Source organism: Diabrotica virgifera, chromosome 6 (genome assembly GCF_917563875.1).
Source record: "Diabrotica virgifera virgifera chromosome 6, PGI_DIABVI_V3a".
NCBI classification, from domain to species: Eukaryota; Metazoa; Arthropoda; class Insecta; order Coleoptera; family Chrysomelidae; genus Diabrotica; species Diabrotica virgifera.
The window spans coordinates 174,801,984-174,822,376 of NC_065448.1; the positions used below are offsets into that span (position 1 = coordinate 174,801,984).

General features: G+C 35.7%; 1 protein-coding gene across 3 annotated transcripts in view; it reads right to left on the reverse strand.

Moving 5' to 3' along the window:
• Positions 1-20,393, reverse strand: part of LOC114329912 (zinc finger protein 883-like) — a 42,624-nt gene that overhangs the window by 13,170 nt on the left and 9,061 nt on the right. The window contains exon 1 of one of the 3 annotated variants that reach the window (XM_028279189.2): positions 3,549-3,691. The exons of 1 other annotated variant lie outside the window; for it this stretch is intronic. In XM_028279189.2, the coding sequence (XP_028134990.1) occupies positions 3,549-3,651 (103 nt within the window). In that variant the 5' untranslated portion in view covers positions 3,652-3,691. Of the gene's footprint in view, positions 1-3,548; positions 3,692-12,622; positions 19,808-20,393 lie in introns of those variants that run through there. One more of the 3 variants, XM_028279186.2, reaches the window with a different exon arrangement.

Consider the following 20,393-nt stretch of genomic DNA (forward strand, 5'->3'; position numbering starts at 1 on the left):
CCGTGCGTCATTAATACCTGGCGAGATAAAACACATAATTTTTATCTAGCATCATTCTCTTTCACGCATGAAACTAATGACAAACCAGCTGTCGCCTGTTATTAAGTAAAAACACATTTTTATGAACGATCTAGACTCAGTGCATTGAAAAGAGATAGGTACAAAGAAAGACGATTTTAATTTTTCTTTTAATATGTTTTAAGTGCAATTTCTGACGTTTTGGTTTGTTTACTTTTGTGGCTATCAGTTTGTTGAATTTTTTGCTGATATTTTGTCGAATTTTTGCATTTTGAAGATTTTTATAGCATACCTACAAACAGTTGTTTTCACAACTAATTTTATATTGGAGTTAGAATTTTTATGATAAGTTTATGTTATTTTACGACAAATTTTGACAACGTACAATACTTGACACAGTTAAGGAATGCTTGTGTTTAATGTTCCGCCAAAGTGAATAAAATAACAAAAAGAAAATATGTTATTAGTTTTTTTTTATAAATTGTTTATTTATTTATTATTCAATGATAATAAAAGAATTTATTAAGCTACTTCAAACGCAGCTGTAATTATGCACCAAAATTTTAAATCAAAACTTAAATTTGACATTCTATTTATTTGATAACGTCAAATTTTATACTAAGTATAACCCGTAATCGGAATAATACCCACTTTCTGTCACTTTCGTATGTTTTAAATGACGACGCACGGGCAAAGACTCGTGGACTCAACTGTATACACTGACTGTTATGAAGCCCCCCAGAAGTAAATAAATAGGATCACAGAAGTAAGGAATAGATGGAGACTTTCACTAAATATAGAGAAAGTACGATCTGCATTTCAAAAAATGGCTAATCTATTCAAATGTCATAATTTATCAATAGCCATAAAAATCAGGTTACTACGATCTTCCCTATACTGTTTTAGGGAGTTGAGTCCTGGATAGACGTTACATATGTACAAAAAAATTTAGGCTTTCAGCTAGTGGCGTTATCGTCGAATCCTGAAGATATATTATACCGACCACGTTAATAATCAAAACGTCTTATTAAGAATGCCAAAAAAGCTGTTAACCACGATAAAAACAGCCAAAATCGAATACCTCGGTCACAGCATGAGGAAAATATGGATTGCTGTAACTAATTTTACAGGGAAAAGTAGGTATAGAAAAAAACGATGACAACCACAAATATTTTCAGAGCAGCATTGTGCAAAATTCAGATTGCCATGATGGTCGCCAACATCCGAAACGGATAGGCACTACAAGCAGAAGAATTCAGGTATTCAATAAAAGCAAATAAATCAGTAAAACAATAAATTAAGTTAATAACAAATTAATTTAAATAACAAAACTCTATGATACACTTAAGGATTACCACCCAATAAAAATTTGTCGAATCCTTGCTATAAAACAGTAAATTCTGTCACGCTTGAAGGAGATAAGAGTCGATATACAAGACAAAATAATCAGTGGCGGCTTGTCCTATGAGGCAGTGCCTCACCAGTAGGTATATCAATCGACTATTTACGTTATTTCGTTATTTCATAATCAGTTTTTTAAATATAATTTAGCTTTTTGAAATTTCCTAAATAACTTTATCGGTCCGGCCCTGACTCTTTATCTTTGTTCCATCTTCCATTTGCCAGTATTATATGCATCATGCATCTCATTCCAACTTTCTCAAATCATTACAGACGAGGCATGCTTCATAAACCTCCTTGTCTAGCATACTACCATTTCTTAAAATGGGACAGTAAAAGCGGCAAAATTTGAAAAATGTGCCACCAATTCTGGGAACGAAATTCATCTATCCATGAGGCATGCTTCAAACATGTGTGTTTTTAGTTACATATGAAGTTAGGTACTTGACCTTGCTTCCCTTATTTGCTATGGACGCTTGTATTGTAGTATTGTAAAGTAGTTTTAGATATAGTTTTATATTAGTTTAGAAGTTTAGATTATGTTTAGAAGATTTTATCAATGTCATAGGTACTGGCTGTGTGGCATTTATCAATGCCAGTTAAATCAATAAATAAAAAAATTAGAAATCATGCTTTCTTTTATAATGATTTATTTTCTTATAAGCACGCTTTTTATAAAAAAAAAAACATAAAATAAAATACCAAAAAAACGATGTTTAACCCGTAGTTTACTTAACATAAAAATCAATCTTATAATGTAACAGTAATTTGCTTACTTGCTTGTTTGTATTTCCCTATATTCAATACATTTACAATATAAGATTGGTTCTAAAATGAAATTATCACGTGTTTATGGGTATATTGTTTGCGTACAATAATTTCATTTTGGCAACTGATTAATATTAACAGAATCAGTTGTCCGTTTGTTGTCATGTAGTATGTAATGTAAAGTTTTCTTAATATGGCTGTACAACGCTGATGAGACCAAGGAAGGGCGAAACATCTGATTCATATTGGTTTGATATGTGGTATTATAGTAATTATTTTTAGCTAAAAAACAGCTCCTATGAGTGTAAACCTGTTGTAGGCTTAGAGCTTTCGTTGCTATTCTTTTGCGAATAAAATTTTTATTTAATATTTTAATATCGTTTGCAAGCATTGAATAAAATAAAAACGGCGCCGTTCTGTAGACACCCTAGCGAGGGTTCGGCAAATAATCCCCGGACAAAAAATCCCCACAAAAATCCCCGGACAAATAATCCCCGGACAAAAAATCCCCACAAAAAATCCCGGACAAATAATCTCCACAAATTTTTTTGGACAATGGCAATGTTTTGAACATAGTTATTCAAATCAGAGTGTGCAAAAGATTTAAGCAAATAATATTGGAACATGATTCTCACAGCATTACCTCATTCCCCATATCTTCCACGATTTTTTAAAAAACTCTCTTTTGTTACGAAAAATTTGAAGTTTTTGATATGGAATTGGAATTCAAAATAACTCTATACACTGAGGCTGAAAGCATCTGATTCGATCGCATTCACGGGAAAACTTTTAGAGAACTAATCGGCAGCCAATATTTCTTAAGGATTTTCTGTCCGGAATTTTTTGTGGGGATATTTTGTCTAAATAATTAGTGGAGATTATTTGCCCGGAATTTTTTTGTGGGGATTTTTTGTCCGGAGATTATTTGTCCGGCGATTTTTTGTCCGCGGATTATTTGTCTGGGGATTTTTGTCCAGGGATAATTTGTGGGGATTTTTTGTCCGGGATTATTTGTCCTAGCTTCGTCCTAGCGTTATGACGTCACAAAATCGACCTTCCGGTCATTAAAGAAAAGCTAATCATCATAATAAAATTCCTCAGGTATAGTGTACCTCACCACCTTCTACTGTCACTAGCCGCCCCTGAAAATAATGATATTACCCAGGATAACAGCCTGTCCCCGACCGCTTAATCTATACGCTATCACTTGTGTATATGTCGATGTTCATTTTGAAAAATGTCATTTAAAAAAATTAATAAATTCTTAAAATATTTACGATTATTAACCATGATAACAAAAGAAGAAACCTACATTGTTGATTTTTAGAATTTTCAATGAAAATATAACAATTTAAACTTACGTGAATGATTACGTTTTGAAGCAATTGACGAAATCTCCACCCACTCCCCCTTCGCAGAATTTAGCAAAAATAAAACAAGAAACCGAAGCATTGTCAACTGCATCTGAACACATTACTGCATCTGAACACATTACTGCGTATACGATCTGAATTTAGATAAAAAATAAATTACGAATCCAGTTACAAAGAGGCAGAGCAGAAAAAACTGACGGAACTAATTTGTGTGATTTCAATTAACTGGGGAACATTATCGTGATGACACTTAAATATAAAATAAAAGGTATATGTATGATGTTGATATACTTACCTACTATTTTCAAATGGTATTTTAAACAATTGAAAAGCAACTGATAGTCCATGGACTCACAGTTTGCTTCGTATTTTGTTTTGTCTTCATTTATTTTTAGACCGATGTTTAATGTAGCTTCTTCAAAGCTCGAGAAAATATCCTTAACTTCTAATGTTGATTTGTCACTGCATCTAAGTCCTCGGCAAAAGCGAGTATGATTTTTGCTCCCCGATTAGTTATGTCTGGTTTGATTTTTAGATACATTTTTCGCATGACATATTCTAAGGCCAGGTTAAACGACAATGGGGACAACGGATTTCCGTGTCACAGCCCAGAATTTACGCAGAAAGCATTTGATATTTTCCGCCCTATTCTAACTTGTGCTAAGGAGTTACACACATTTGTGTTACCGCAGTTAATTTCTTGGTTACGCCGAGCTCGATCATTGCCTTCCATAATGTTGCACGATTAATTGAATCATAAGCCTGTTTGAAATCTATAACGATCTGATGCAGGTCCTGATTATACTCCAATATAGACGAAGAGCTAGAGCCGAAAAATCATCGTCATAAGTAATATGGAGTTTTTCCTGTGAAATGTGTCCATTGTATATTGACAATTATGACCCCTTTCAGGCTGACACCTCAGTGGATACAGGAAGTAGCAATAAGGGATGAAAGAGGAAAGTGCAGTCATTAAAGGTTTTCACCTCCTATTTTGTTAAACCTCCATCGATTTGCATGAAAATTGGTGACTAGTTAGAGCATACCTCAAGTAATAAAACTGATTTGGTGCCAACTTACACTTTTACCCTGGTAATGAATACCACCCCTTCCCGCGGGTGAAAACAATTTTATTAAAAATAACCCCACAAATCGATAGAGGGACAAATTTTAAGTAAAATTGGTTATATCATGTTATTAAAATAAATCAATACTTTTTGAGTTATTAAAGATCAAAGATTTGTCTATTTAAGAGCATATGCGTGAAGTTGCGGATGATAAAAAGAACATATTAATTAATTGTATGTTAGTAAAATATTATTTTTATATTATTTCTATATTTAATTGAATTTTTTTTATCAATATAAACTGAATACGTCCAGAAACTGGGGGTGTCCAATAATGGGTACATTTGACTTATTCGAATACACTTTTCCTAAATTTATAATATCGAAATAATATAAAAATAATATTTTAGTAACATACAATTAATTAATATGTTCTTTTTATAATCCGTAACTTCACGCATGTGCTCTTAAACAGACAAATCTTTGATCTTTAATAACTCAAAAAGTATTGATTTATTTTAATAACATGATATAACAAATTTTATTTATAATTTGTCCCTCTATCGATTTGTGGGGTTATTTTTAATAAAATAGTTTTCACCCCCGAGAAGGGGTGGTATCCACCCCCAGGGTAAAAGGGTAAGTTGGCATCAAATCATTTTTATTTCTTGGGGTATGCTCTAACTAGTCACCAATTTTCATGCAAATCGATGGAGGTTTAACAAAATAGGAGATGAAAACCTTTAAAGACTACACTAACTTTCCCCTTTCATCCCTTATTGCTACTTCCTGTATCCACTGAGGTGTCAGCCTGAAAGGGGTCATAATTATCAATACACAATAGGCACATTTCACATGCCAAACTCCATATTACTTATGACGATGATTTTTCGGCTGTAGCTCTTAGACTAATACTTTTCAAGCATTTGTGTTATTGTAAATATTTGATCAATGGTCGATCTTCCATGCCTGAAACCACACTGGTAGTCACCAACTATTTCTTCGGCGTATGGTAATAATCTTTTTAATACCGAAGCCAATATTTTATAGGTAGTGTTGATCAGTGAGATCTCTCTGTAATTCATGCATGATTCCTTTTTTTCTTTCTTGTGTAGGTACAATAATACTACCTACCACACTAAAACGAGTTAACCCCAAAGATGTCACTTTTGAGAAAGGGGCAAAACGGTGGTTGCTTCATATTAAGATATTTAATATTTAAAAGTGCAAATTATTGAGCAGAAATCTTGAGATCTCAAAAAATCTCCAAGGGACTCAATTATTATTTTGAAAATGGATTTTATCTGTTTTGCCTCCAAAAGTTCGATTTTTTACATTTTGCCTCTCAGTTTATGGAGTTTATCCGTTTTGCTTTAATTTGAAAGTAATATCAACTAGTTAAGAATAAGTGAGTTAAAAAATATATTGTATGATGATTTCTGTTACGTAGGGACGTCCACGAGTTACTTCACGCAAAGATCCCTGGTTCGAAATCAAATTAAAGAAAATAACTTTCGTTTACAGAAAGTTACCCCTATTAAAAATACGCAAGTGTAGCTTAAAATAAAGTTTTTATTTGGATGTTATCCGAAGAATGTTACAAACTCGACTGACTTAAAAACATAATATCCAATATCTACACATTCCTTAAAACTGCAATACATTCTTATCGTTTCAATCTCAAGTGGGCAGGCTAGTAAGCCCATCATCCCTTCACCTTAAAACAACGAAAAACAAACCATATGGCTCGCCGTATGTATAAAGCAGAAATATCTTTTAAACACGGACACTGCCATATTTTATAATGACTCGACATTCTCCCACCTTGGGGAATTTGACAAAATTTCTCAAAAAATACAGAGTCACGAAAAATTACAATAAAATATCAAATAAAGTAAAAAGTAAAATATATCAAAAACAAACAGAGTCATGAAAAAATCAAGTCAAGAAAATGTCACTTGAATCTTACAGGAGTTTTAACTACCCGGCCACTTCGCGTACATCTTTCATTTAGATCGGGTGCTCTGCTTTTTGTCACTCCCGCACTTATTTCACTTGATTCTTCCTCAGCCTGGAGCTGACAACCGTTCTCTTGAGGCACTGTCTTTGGAGCCGCATCCCGTAGGGTAATGCCCTGGATATTCTCGCCAGCAGTAACTGCCTCCACGACTTCCACTGGGTAAAGCCTTTGCAACGGTCTCAGAAGTTGGCCTTGTGCTGTCGCAAGACGAACTAACCGCACCTGATTATCTCTACCGGGTAAAAGTCCAATAACTTTTCCTAAAGGCCACTGAAGACGCTTGATGTTTTCGTTGCCTACTAAAACGACATCCCCGATAGACACTTTAGACACTTTCGTCTTCTTCGTTCCCGCTTTGAGTTGAGCCAGATATTCAGCACGAAATCTTTTTCGCAAATGACTTCTCAACTCTTGCAAACGGCGTATTTTGCGTGTGAGAGAATTCTGCTCTAGCAAATCACAATCCGGCAACTCGTAACTGACTTGCTCACGTAAAAACATACCTGGCGTCAACGCGGCTAACTCAGTAGGATCATCCGAAATATACGTCAATGGCCGCGAGTTGACTATACTCTCACAATCACACAACAATGTCAATAAGTCTTCATAATTGAGAGACGCTCGACCCAAAACTTTTCGCAAAAGTCCTTTCACAATACCTATTAATCGCTCCCAAAATCCACCCCACCATGCAGCTGTAGGGGGGTTGAAACGCCACTTAATACGTTGTGTAGAACTATATTCCGCGATCATGTTCCAGTCCAATTGCTTAAGCGCGTTCTCAAGTCCCGTAAAATTCGTTCCATTGTCACTATAAACCGTTCTCGGGCGTCCACGCCTGGCAACAAAGCGACGGAAAGCTTGAATAAATGCATTTGTTGACAAGGAGGTAACGAGTTCCAGATGAACTGCGCGATAAACGGCACAAGTGAACAAACAAATCCATGCCTTCTCGCCCGATTTCAAGTAAAGAGGCCCAGCTAAGTCCACCCCGGAAATCTCAAACACTGCAGCATCTCGAACTCTATCGGCCGGCAATGAAGGCGTTTGTACTTCGAACGATTTCCCATCTTGTCTCTTGCACACACCACATTCTTTTAAAATGGACCGCACAATCCGTCTACCCCCCAAAGTCCAATATTTTTCGCGGAGCAAACTAAGCAGTCCCTGTGTACCAACGTGACAAGAGTTTTTGTGTAAGCTCAAAATCAACTTGCGCACTATAAAATGTTCACCCGGAAGTAAGATAGGCAGACGAAAATCTTCCGTGTCAATTCTCTCGGTAACGCGAGTTTTTAAACGTATAAGTCCAAATTCATCGACAAACGTGTTTAGCGAGGAAATTCGTTTCGTATCTGAACCGAACGCTTCTTTCTGCACTAACTTCAACACAAACATTTCGGCTTTGTCGATTTCCTCCGCTACCAATTCGCCTGTAAGTTTTCCATTTGAATTTCTCGTATTGTAACAAAATCGTAGCGTCCAAGCCATCATTCTTAACAGTTTTGTGTACTGAGAAAAGTAACGCAGGTGCCAATCGTCGGACGTCATATTCAATAGTGACGAAATGGCTTTTTTCTTTTTCTCAGTGCCGACTTCTTCTTCATCAACCTCTACTTTTTGTTGGGGCCAATAATTTTCGTTTCTGTACAACCATTCCGGGCCCTCCCACCATCGAGATTCGAACAATTGCCGAACACCACAGCCTCTTGATGGAAGATCGGCAGGGTTGAGAGAACCAGGCACATATTTCCAACACTCAGCATTGGCTAAATTTCTAATCTCCTGAACTCTATTAAAAACAAAAACAGACCAGTCATCCTTACGTTGAATCCAAGAAAGAACCGTAGTGGAATCACTCCAAAAATAAGACTCAACATGCTGAGAAAATTGTCTTTTGACTGACTGATAAAGTCTAGCACCAATAGTGGCTGCCAACAGTTCCAATCTAGGTATAGAAATCTTCTTCAAAGGAGCCACACGACTCTTAGCTGCTATAAGAAAAATCGAAACACCATCATTCCGAAGAACTCTCAAAAACACTACGGCTGCATAAGCTTTCTTACTTGCATCTGAAAAGGTGTGCAAACTCCAATGGTCAGCTTCAATGGGCCCAGCCTGGATCCAACGTGGAATCTCAATACTCGACAGTTCAGGAAGATGAGTAACCCATTGACAAAATTCCTCAGCCATGTCATTCTCGACTGGTGCATCCCATCCCAGGCGCTTTTCCCAAAGTTTCTGCAGCAACAGTTTAGGGAACAGAGATACTGGACATGTAAAACCAATAGGGTCAAATATACTCTGAGCTACAGAAAGCATCAGTCTCTTAGTTATGGGTTCTTTTCCGACCACTCCCTGAAAAATTTCACCATTGATTTTTAGTGTGTCTCTTGAGGAGTCCCAGAGAAGACCAAGAACAGGGACAACTGTTTTTGTACTACCAGAAGACTTCCACCCTCTCAAATCCATCTTAGCTTCCTCCATGATGGCAGTTGCTTCTGATACGAACTTTCTCAACTCATTCTCATCAGTAACACTAGTCACACAATTATTCTCTTCGGGATTATTTACTATTTCGATCACACCCTCGTTCAACCACTCATTGAATATTAAATTATACGATTCAAACAAATTTGACTTTTTCAACTTATTTAAAGTAGTATCTAACCTTCTTCTAGCGACAACTAAATTATCTGAAATTAAAGGATGCTTGTTCAACCAAGGTAACATAACCTCATACCTACCTTCGTTGTCACATCGGATAGTCTCATAGAAAAAATTCTTAGCCTCCTTGGCCGCTACCTCTCGTGTCAATTTTTCTACAGGATCGGTTATCCCAATAATATCAAGCTCCCAGAGTTTCGCCACAGAAGAACTATCAACAAACAACGCAATCGACATCATAGATGTGCTGAAATTAGAAGCAACTGCCGGCACCTTGCCCATAAGAGTCCAACCTAACAAAGTTTCAACTGCTACAAGACCACACTGTAACTGATATTTCCTTCCTGTATACAATTTGCCTACAACATCAGCTCCTAACAAAATCTCAATTGGTGCTATATGTCCGACATCGCTGAGCGAAATATTCATGTCACTAAGTTCCTCAACCCAAGGGCCGTGATAAACAGGAGAGACATCTGCACAAATTTTTGGTTGATCTAAGGCATCAAATGAACAAGAGTAAGCTCCTTCACTCGCAGTTACCTTGTATAATTTATGTCGTTGTTCAGAAGTACTTTTACCGCCAAATAACGTATGTACGATATTTTCCGTTCCTTTAGCAGAAAAACCCATTTCTTGTGCGGTACGCTGTAAAATATATGTTCTCTGCGATCCAGTGTCAATAAGTGCCCTTACTTGTTTAGTACCATGTGCACTTCTTATGTTTACTCGCAGAGTTTGTAAAAAAACCTGTGTATTATTCAAATTCGCAAGCGTCTGATCCTCAGTCCTATTTTCTTCCGAGCGGCTGATACTTGAGGTCGATGTATCAATTTTGTTAACAGGTAAATCAGGACACATCAAAACAACATGGGATTTACAACACAAAATACAATTCAAACGTGCTCTACAGTTCTTCGAAGAATGTCGCACCTTCAAACATCGAAAACAGGCTTTCTTCTCTGACAATGTTCGTCGTTTCTGTTCCATAGACAATTTTTGTGCTTTAAAACAATTGATACTGTCATGCTGTCCTTCGCAAAAAATACACCTGTCAACCTCATAATTTACCAACCCAGCCGCGGTCGCTGATGGCTGATCAGTTCCTTGCTTTGGTAATTTTATATTCTTCTTTTCAACCAGGTTATTGGATTTACATTTATTTTCAGTCGATAAACCAAAACCTTCCATTGCTAAATTAATTTTTTGTTCATTTTGAACTTCATTTTGTAGAAAACTCATTAGCCCACTTAATCTTGTCTCCAAAGTTGAAACTTCTGCATATTCTTCGACATTGTGCATGGATACGGAACCAGAAGGCCTTAAAAACTGTGAAGATCTATGCCATAGTCTGATCATATCCTCCGGTAAACATGACTCAATAAGGGGATACAATATTGCCGCATATTTGTCAGCAGTTATGCCTAAGGTCTCAAGTGAACGAAGTTGACTCTCTATCATATCATATAGTGCAGAAACATTACAAGAACTACTAGAAACTCGACTCAAAATTAACTTTAAGAGTTCCCTAATATATACTTCAATCTGGAGATCCTCTCTGCCAAACCTAGACTTCAAACTCTTTATAATTTTTGAGTAATTATCGGCTACTGCAGGAAAACTCTCCACTAAACGTCTGGCCTTACTACCGTCTACAGTGGCTTGTCTCAAATAAGCTATTTTGTCGTTTAAATCAATCGATGGATCATCATGCACTACTCTGAACTGCGACCAAAATGGAAGCCAATCTATCAAGTCCCCAGAATATTTCTTGAATTCGATTGGAGGTAATTTAAAACTGCGCTTACCTTTTAGTGATGACTCTGAACTTACTAAACTGGGTCTGTCTTCAAATTTGTACTTCAGTTCATAGTAGCGTGTGCTGTATCTATCCTTTGCCTCCATCTCACTGATTAATTCTGCTTCGGAAGCCTTTTCGACCATAGCTTCAAATACCGCACTTTCCACGACACAAAGCTCATTGTACTTAACTTGTAAAAGTTCCCACTGTACTTACACTAGTTTGTTGCCAGGGTCGAGTGTCCACCGTTTCAGATAACAAATTGTCCAAAACATTAGCAGCTGTCGTAAAAACAGTACGAAGCACTGTTCGGCGTTTTGTTTCTAATTCTAATGCCATATTTCTCGCTTACAAGGGTAAAAACTTCGGCCGAGCCTCACGACAAACGAATTTATTCGCCGGAAAAAAGTTTACACTAAATAAGCGGAAACAACTAACTTTTAAGCACACCCGTATATATTTAAGTCCTTATCGCGGTCGCCAAAATGTTACGTAGGGATGTCCACGAGTTACTTCACGCAAAGATCCCTGGTTCGAAATCAAATTAAAGAAAATAACTTTCGTTTACAGAAAGTTACCCCTATTAAAAATACGCAAGTGTAGCTTAAAATAAAGTTTTTATTTGGATGTTATCCGAAGAATGTTACAAACTCGACTGACTTAAAAACATAATATCCAATATCTACACATTCCTTAAAACTGCAATACATTCTTATCGTTTCAATCTCAAGTGGGCAGGCTAGTAAGCCCATCATCCCTTCACCTTAAAACAACGAAAAACAAACCATATGGCTCGCCGTATGTATAAAGCAGAAATATCTTTTAAACACGGACACTGCCATATTTTATAATGACTCGACAATTTCATTACATTCTTAATAAAAATAGAAAAAAAAACATTTTAGACACAATTCTGGCGCTTCTTCAGTTATACCACATAAATCTGCTTCCACTTCTACACAAATTTCACTACGTTCTTCACAAGAAGCAAAAAATTTGACGAAAAACTTTAAGCATGGATTAGATTGCCAATCAGACCCAAAATGCAATTCAATAAGCCTTTTAACATCAGATAATTTTTTCTTGTTTACTAAGGTAGAATTAGCCATTTTTGAAGGATTAATGTTTGAAAGGTTTTCTTTCCTTTGCATAATGGATCTGAAATTACCAATGGAGTGGTAATAAAACTCTTCTGCTTGGATGAGAATCGTGTGCTGGGATTTTGCTACTCGCTTGAATTCGAACTTTTTTGCAGGCTGAAATTTAAAGTGCCATTAATAAATAGGTTTAAAATGATCTACAGTCGGAAAAATGAAAGAATACCCATGAACGAACATATAAAACACGCTGTATTTTTCTGTCACCGTGTCACAAAGAAAATAATAATTATTACATGTACCTTCTTGCGCTGGCCAATTATTTGTATGACACGGTGACAGGAAAATACAGCGTGTTTTATATGTTCGTTCATGGGTATTATTTCATTTCTCCTACTGTACTGCCTCCTGCTTCCAATCAAAAATATCTATATCAATACCTAGTCGTTTTATTGTAGCATACCTTTCAATTATTTTAATATAGCCATCTGGAGTCTCGATAATTTCTCTTTTCTTGAACTCTCTTTCGCAAAGACCGAATAAATGGTCTGGTAGTACAAAAGAATGGCCTCGTACTGAAAATATCAATTCTATCTCTTCAACGTTCTTAGGAGCGAATAGCCGCCATATGCATAGCATAGCAATCATAGTTTTCAGTACAACTTCAGTCCATACATAGCTAAAGCAATTATTAATTTGGAGACATTTTGCAATGAGAACTACCAACAATAGAAAAATTGAAAAGGTAAAGTTGACGTCGACAGTAAGTCTCCTGTTCTGGAATTTTGGGACTGAGCAAACTTTTCTGGTAATCGAATGAGAGCGTAAGAGTTTCCTTGTCTTCTACTTTTAGTAAGACAAAAAAGCTTTAGCTCTTTTTTGTGAATAGCTTGGGTGTTGGGTAGCTTCTAAAGATGCGGTTTGCCGAGGATCGGTCGTTTGCTTTATTTTTTCTGAAATTTCCAGACACGTCGAGCATACATCGACCCTATAGGTCAGTGTTTTTCAATCTGTGGGTCGCGACCCCTAGGGGGGTCGCCGACTGAAAGAAAAAGTTGAGGTTCTTACCCAAAAAAAAAAAAACACAATTTAAGTGGGAAGGATGTGCGTGTTTATTTTTCAAAAGTTTATCAAATAATTGTGGTGCTATTTTTGAAACGTTAAATAATATAATAATTTTTTAATAAGTCTATTTCTCTTTTTAGTTTTATTGTCTGCCATTGATGAAAATGTCCGTTCACACAAATATGAAGTGGCGAATTTCACTAATAATTTAAGAGCTTCCCTTACCAGCCTGTTGCCGGAGCAAATTGGTGTTTCACATTTCATTTAAAAAGGTTGACACTTTTACGTTAATCACGCGAATAAAATTTCATTTTAAGCATTCATTCATTAATCTAGATTTAGCATCAGCAGCTAAATCTAGAGGACCTTCTTTCATTTTTGTTGTACAATCAGTCTTTTCAGTTTAAAATACATCTACGCCTATTGTCAGCTTTAGAGTGCAAGTCTGAAAAGTATGTCAAAAGTTGTTCTTGTAAATTATGCAATCTCTGTATCATGCAAGGGATGTGAGCTGATACGGCAAAACTTTGGTCTGTTGCATTATCTTCAACAATCTTCTGAACACATAAAAAAGATTCAAACATTTTGTTTTGCAGAAAGGTTGACCACAAACAAAGTTTTACGTGAAGTTATTTTACTTTATCTTTAGCTGTTAAAATATTTCCGTTCCTTGGAGGTTCTTGTTCAAATTGTTCAGGTTGTTAAAAAGATCTGCCAGAAATGCTAATTTCAAGAGCCAATAGGGTCAGAAAAACGATAAATCTTGTAAGAACATTAACAATTCAGCTCTCAGTTCCAGAACTCTTGTCAATATCTTTCTTTTGGATAGCCACATGAACTTTGTGTGATAAACGAGATTTTGATGAATCGAGCCCATATCTTCACAAACAATTCTGAATAGCGGGGTAATTTTTTCTACCTTCTTGAGTACGTCATTTAAATCAGAAAGTACTACCTTAGCAGCTAGAGCCTGTCGATGAAGAAAGCATTGTGTCGAGGTGTGTTGGCATTATCGATTTTATTTTGCAAGGAACCCGCTATTTTTGTACTCGTAGCTTTAGCGCCATCGCTACAAATAGCGATACATTTTTGCCAATTAATATTGTAGTCGCAAGTGCTTTCTAAAAACATATCGTACAAACACTGGCCAGTAATATTTGCAGGAAGTGCTTTGCAAAGTAAGATTTTTTCCGTGATAGTCATCTGAGTCAAAGCGCACAAATACTACAAACTGTGCACAGTCAAACTGCAATGCAAAATGTTGGCTGTTCATTAATTTTTGGCCCTCGTAAATAATGGACAAATGTTGTTCTAAAGCTATTTCCTTGTGGCATTTTTGTAATCAACTACTCTGAATTACAGGTATAAATGTACCAAAATAGGAAAAAATCATTACCTAACGTATGTACTTTTAATTAAATTATTTCTTTGGCTTTCTATGGACACCAGGGGGTCGCCAGAATATTTCAACCTGTACCAATATTACCAGGTAATAAAGGGGTCGCGAAATTAAAAAGATTGAAAGACACTGCTATAGGTGAACCAAAGCCCAAATTAAACTTATGCACAAATATTTGGCGAAAGTAAAAATTTTTCACTTTCAAATTCTCGTCGGCTTAAACGTTGTACCTACATATTTGCTAACTTTTCTATATTCGAATCAAAGGAAAGGTAACTTCGACGAGTAATGCTACCGACAATATTGCGAATCTAAACCCTTTATTAAATAGCTGATGTATTTTATAACACCTTGTTGTCTCTCATTGAATTAGTTAGAAATACAGTCACCACCTTTTTTTTCCTGAGCAACATTTTGATTGTTCCAATCAATAAAGTTATTAATATTGACCGCAAAACACCTCTCAGCACTTGGTTAGAAAAAATTTGTAAAGAAATCGACTGTATTCTCTATATTAAAATAGAATACTAACTACTGGCTGATATATACTTCCATAGTAACGCCACCTCACATGGGTCGAAAGCATGCTTGTGATTCGTTGCGGTGGACTTTACCTGTTTTGGTCTTTAAGCGGGCGGGATTTATCTGATATGTTTCCAAAGTAACTTTTAGTTGATTGAAATTTATTGGAATAAATTTGTTTTGACGGTAAATAAAGTGTTGTACCTATCGAATGGACTATGGGAAATTAGTTAAGCTCAATATCTCATTTTCGACGAAAAGTGGATTTACCGCGTTTTGCTTCTAAGCTCCTTACTTATAAGGTTCTCCTCAGTAAGCATTCTCAAATGCTTCGATGATATACTCTTATCGCGACGAGATTCGGTACGCTGTTGCAGGGTTCCTTCCACACTTAACTTCGCGATGAGGTTCGATACAGCATTCAGAAAGGTCTGTATGCACCTTAATGAATCTCAGGACTACCTATATACAACGTTTTTCCCCAGTGTGTATTTTCATATGCTTTTTCAAATTACTTTTCTCAGAACACTGCTTAACTGCTTAAGACAAATTTCGCACTTATAAGGTTCTTCCCCAGTATGGATTCTCGAATGCCTTGTCAAACTTTCTGCTGTAGTAAACCTCTTAAAACAAATTTCACACTCATGAGGTTTTTCTCCAGGGTATAATTTTACAAGTGTCTTCAAATTACTTTTCTCAGAAAACTGCTTAAGACAAATTTCACACTTACAAGGTTTTTTTCCAGTATGCGTTTTCAAATTAGTTGCTATAGTAAATCGCTTAAAACAAATTCACAACCATAAGGTTTTTCTCCAGTGTGTAATTTTACGCGCGTTTTCCAATAACTTCGCTCAGAAAACTTATTATTTAATATGCTCTACAGACCTTGTAGGCCTAGGGCTTTACAATTTTACAATTACAATTGTATCTACAATTTTACATATTAGACGTGACAGTATATACTAATGTTTATACATAATTTTATTGATTATGTAAAAATTGCTGCACTGTGGTTCTCCACTATCCTATTTTTCGCCTTATCTTTCCAGTCTATAATTTTCGTAGGTCCTATATCTTCCTGAAACTTTTCGTGCCATATTTTTCTTGGTCTACCTCGTCTCCTTGTCCCTATTGGTCTTCTTAGCAGTACCTTCTTTGGCATTCTTACCCTATCCATTCTCTCGATATGACCTGCCCACCTGATTCTTTGTGCCTTTATGTATCTTGTTATACTTGGTTCCTTGTAAAGCATCCTTAATTCTTGATTGGTTCTTCTTTGCCAAGTCTTCCGTGTTTTTACCCCCGAAAATAGCTCTCAGTACCTTTCGTTCCCACATCTCTATCATTTCTTCTTGTTTTATTTAGCACCCTGGTCTCACATCCATAGGTGGCTATTGCCTTTATTACGGTTTGGTATATTCTGGTTTTCGTCTTTCTCGATACGTAGGTACTTAATAATTTTCTTAAACTGCCGATTTTTCGGTTACTTGTTGCTATCCTGTGCTTTAGTTCATTTTGCTCGTGTCCTGTTTCGTCTATTATGACACACATATGTAAGTGCTTTAATATTTTAAATGTATACTCCTTTCCATCAAATGCTATTAACTTTAACATATCTTCAGGTTCTCTTTCTGTGTTTCCTAGCAACATATATTTCGTTTTTTTTTTCATTTATTTCTAGGACGAATTTTTTGGCTCCTCTCACTAATCTTCTCATAATTTTCTTTAATTCGTTATTTGTTTTTGCTAGCAGCGTAAGGTCGTCGGCGTAGGTCATGCAATGATGCTCGTTACAATAGATCGTTTCGTTCGTTTCTATTCTACTGTTCCTTACAATAACTTCCAAAACCAGATAAAATAACACTGTCGATAGAGGGCAACCTTGTCTAAGTCCCTTTTTAACCACAAACTCTTCCGATTTGTGACTATTCCGCACTACTTCGTTGCTTGTCATATTTAAGGTAATTCTTATTAGCTTGATTAGTTTTTCTGGTATTTTCAGTTGTCTTACTGTTTCATGTATTTTTTCTATCAATTTTATCATAAATCTGTTTAAAATCTATAAATAGAGCATACAAAACCATTTTATGTTCGTAGCAAGTTGTTTGGATTTCTTTATTTCGTAGCAAGTTTCGTTATTTCTAAAGCCTGCTTTGTATTCTCCTATTAGTTTCTCTGCGTATACCTCTAATCTTTCTCTCACAATACTAGCAAATATCTTATTCGCTGTGAGCCGATGAGTAGAGAGGATTAAATTGTTTTCGCCAGCGTTGTTAGTGGCAGTTTTATGCATGTAACTTAAACAATTTTAGCAGAAAAGTACAAGTTTCAAACCACGAGAGAGCGCTACCAGCGACACTAATAGCCAATAAAAACAAAGGTAACCTTTAAATAATTCACATAAACATCTTTTTCCCTATGGCCTCTTGCGTAAGCAGTCATCCAGTCGCAGTAACTTATATATTAAATATTATACTTAATTATAATGAATAAAATAAAAAAGCTTAATTACTTTTACCATTAATTCTGTGTATTCGTTCAGTAATCAATTTACAATAATATTTCAGTTCATAATTTGTGTTTTTCTACATAAATATCTATTTTTCTCGTTTTGTCGTATTTCACATACCTACACCAATTTTACCAGTAAAATATAAATTTGAAACCGCGAGAGAGCGCTACCAGCAAAACTCATAGCGAATAGCACACGTCCAGCAGAGCAATACCCCTGTAATTTTTTACCATCGTTGTATCCCCTTTTTTATGTAATGGGATTATCCAATCTCTGGTCCACTCTTCAGGAAGCTTTTCTTCTATCCATATAAGTTCTATCAGTTCATACACCTTTTCCTGTAGTTTTCTTCCCCCTGCTTTTAGCATTATTCCATCTTTTTCTGGCCGAATACTTTTGTCACTGCGCACTCTAAGTTCCGCCTTTTCACGAGAACTATCATAGTTCCAACCATGATACTATAAATAACAGTTATTTATAGTATCATGGTTCCAAAATAATGTTGGACAGTACATACCTTTTAGAATTTCAGGGGCTATATACAAGGTTTTCAACCAGTGTGTATTTTCATATGCTTTTTTAAATTACTTTTCTCAGAACACGTCTTAAGACAAATTTCGCACTTATAAGGTTTTTCCCCAGTATGCATTCTCAAATGCCTTGTCAAACTTTCTGCTGCAGTAAACCTCTTAAAACAAATGTCACACTTGTGAGGCTTTTCCCCAGTATGCGTTCTCAAATGCCTTTTCAAATTATTTGCTGCAGCAAACCTCTTAAAACAAATTTCGCACTCATGAGGTTTTTCTCCAGAGTGTAATTTTACATGCGTTTTCAAATGACTCCGCTCAGAAAACTGCTTAAGACAAATTTCACACTTGTAAGGTTTTTCTCCAGTATGCGTTTTCAAATGCCTTTTCAAGATTTCTACTACAGTAAACTGCTTGAAACAAATTTCACACTCATAAGGTGTTTCTCCAGTGTGTAATTTTATGTGGATTTTCAAATGACTTTGCTCAGAAAACTGTTTAAGACATATTTCACACTTATACGGTTTTTCTCCAGTATGCGTTTTCAAATGCCTTTTTAGATTAGTTACTATAGTAAAGCGCTTAAAACAAATTTCACAACCGTAAGGTTTTTCTCCAGTGTGTAATTTTACGTGCGTTTTCAAATGACTCCGCTCGGAAAATTGCTTAAGACAAATTTTGCACTTATAAGGTTTTTCTCCAGTATGCATTCTCAAATGCCTTTTCAAACTGTCTGCTTCAGCAAACAGCTTAAAACAAATTTCACACTCATACGGTTTTTCTCCTGCGTGTAATTTTACATGCTTTTTTAAATTACTTTGCTCAGAAAACGGCTTTAGACAAATTTTACACTTATAAGGTTTTTCCCCAGTATGCATTCTCAAATGCTTTTTCAAACTCTCTGCTACAGTAAACTGCTTAGAACAAATTTCACACCCGTAGGGTTTTTCCCCAGTGTGTATTTTTAAATGCTTTTTCAAGTAGCTTTGCTGAGTAAACTGTCTGAGACAAATTTTACACTTATAAGGCTTTTCTCCAGTGTGTATTTTTACATGCATTTTCAAAGAGCTTTGATACGCAAACTGCAAGAGACAAATTTCACACTTATAAGGTTTTGCTCCAGTATGCGTTGTCAAATGCCGTTTCAAATTATTTGGTATAGCAAACCACTTAAAACAAATTTCACACCCGTAAGATTTTTCTCCAGTGTGTAATTTTATATGTGTTTTCAAATGACTTCGCTCAGAAAACTGCCTATGACAAATTTCACACTTATAAGGTTTTACTCCGGTATGCGTTTTCAAATGCCTTTTCATATTAGCTGCTACAGTAAAGCGCTTAAAACAAATTTCACACTCATGCTGTTTTTCCCCAGTGTGTGTTCCTAAATGTATTTCCAAAGAACATGCTTCAATAAATGGCTTAAAACAAATATCACAGTTGTAATGTCCTTGTCCAATCTGAGGTTGGTTTAATGTTTGTTCAGGTTGTCGACTCACATGTTCTTCATAGCACGAATGGTCAGGTGATGCATTCATAGTTTCCATTCTATTCTCCCTCTGGAGAAAATCTACAATATAAAGAAATCCATAAAAATTTGTTTCTACTGCAAGTAAATAGTTATTTTCCTAACTAGTGCGGAAACTGATACTTTCACGCACGACACTGCCGTTGACCTGAACGACGCGACAGAGGAGTTCGGGCAAGCAGTCGAGTGCGGGGAAGACACTTTCCGCATGAGTTAGGAACAATATTTTTTCTAGAGCCGTAGGTTTGAAAAAAAGCCACAAAAATAGAGTTGTATCAATTTTTATTTAGAAGTGAAAATACACAAATTAATTCTTTGACAAGGTTGTCAAAACCAAACTTTAAATATAATGGGTTACCACGACGACGATATTGGTTTCCATGACGACGATTCAAAACCATTGTACAGTCCGTCTAATTTACTTACCGTTGCACAATATTATCTACGTTAGAGATCTAAGTTGACATTGTTGCCCAATTGCAAAAAATTGTTGAATTCATTTTAAATCAAATACATCACACAATTTTTGCGGAAGTGGATTATACAGCAAAACAAATTAATATTCAATGTAAATAAATAAAAACTTTAGAAATAGAAAACAAGAATTAAGTTATAATCTTACGTTAAA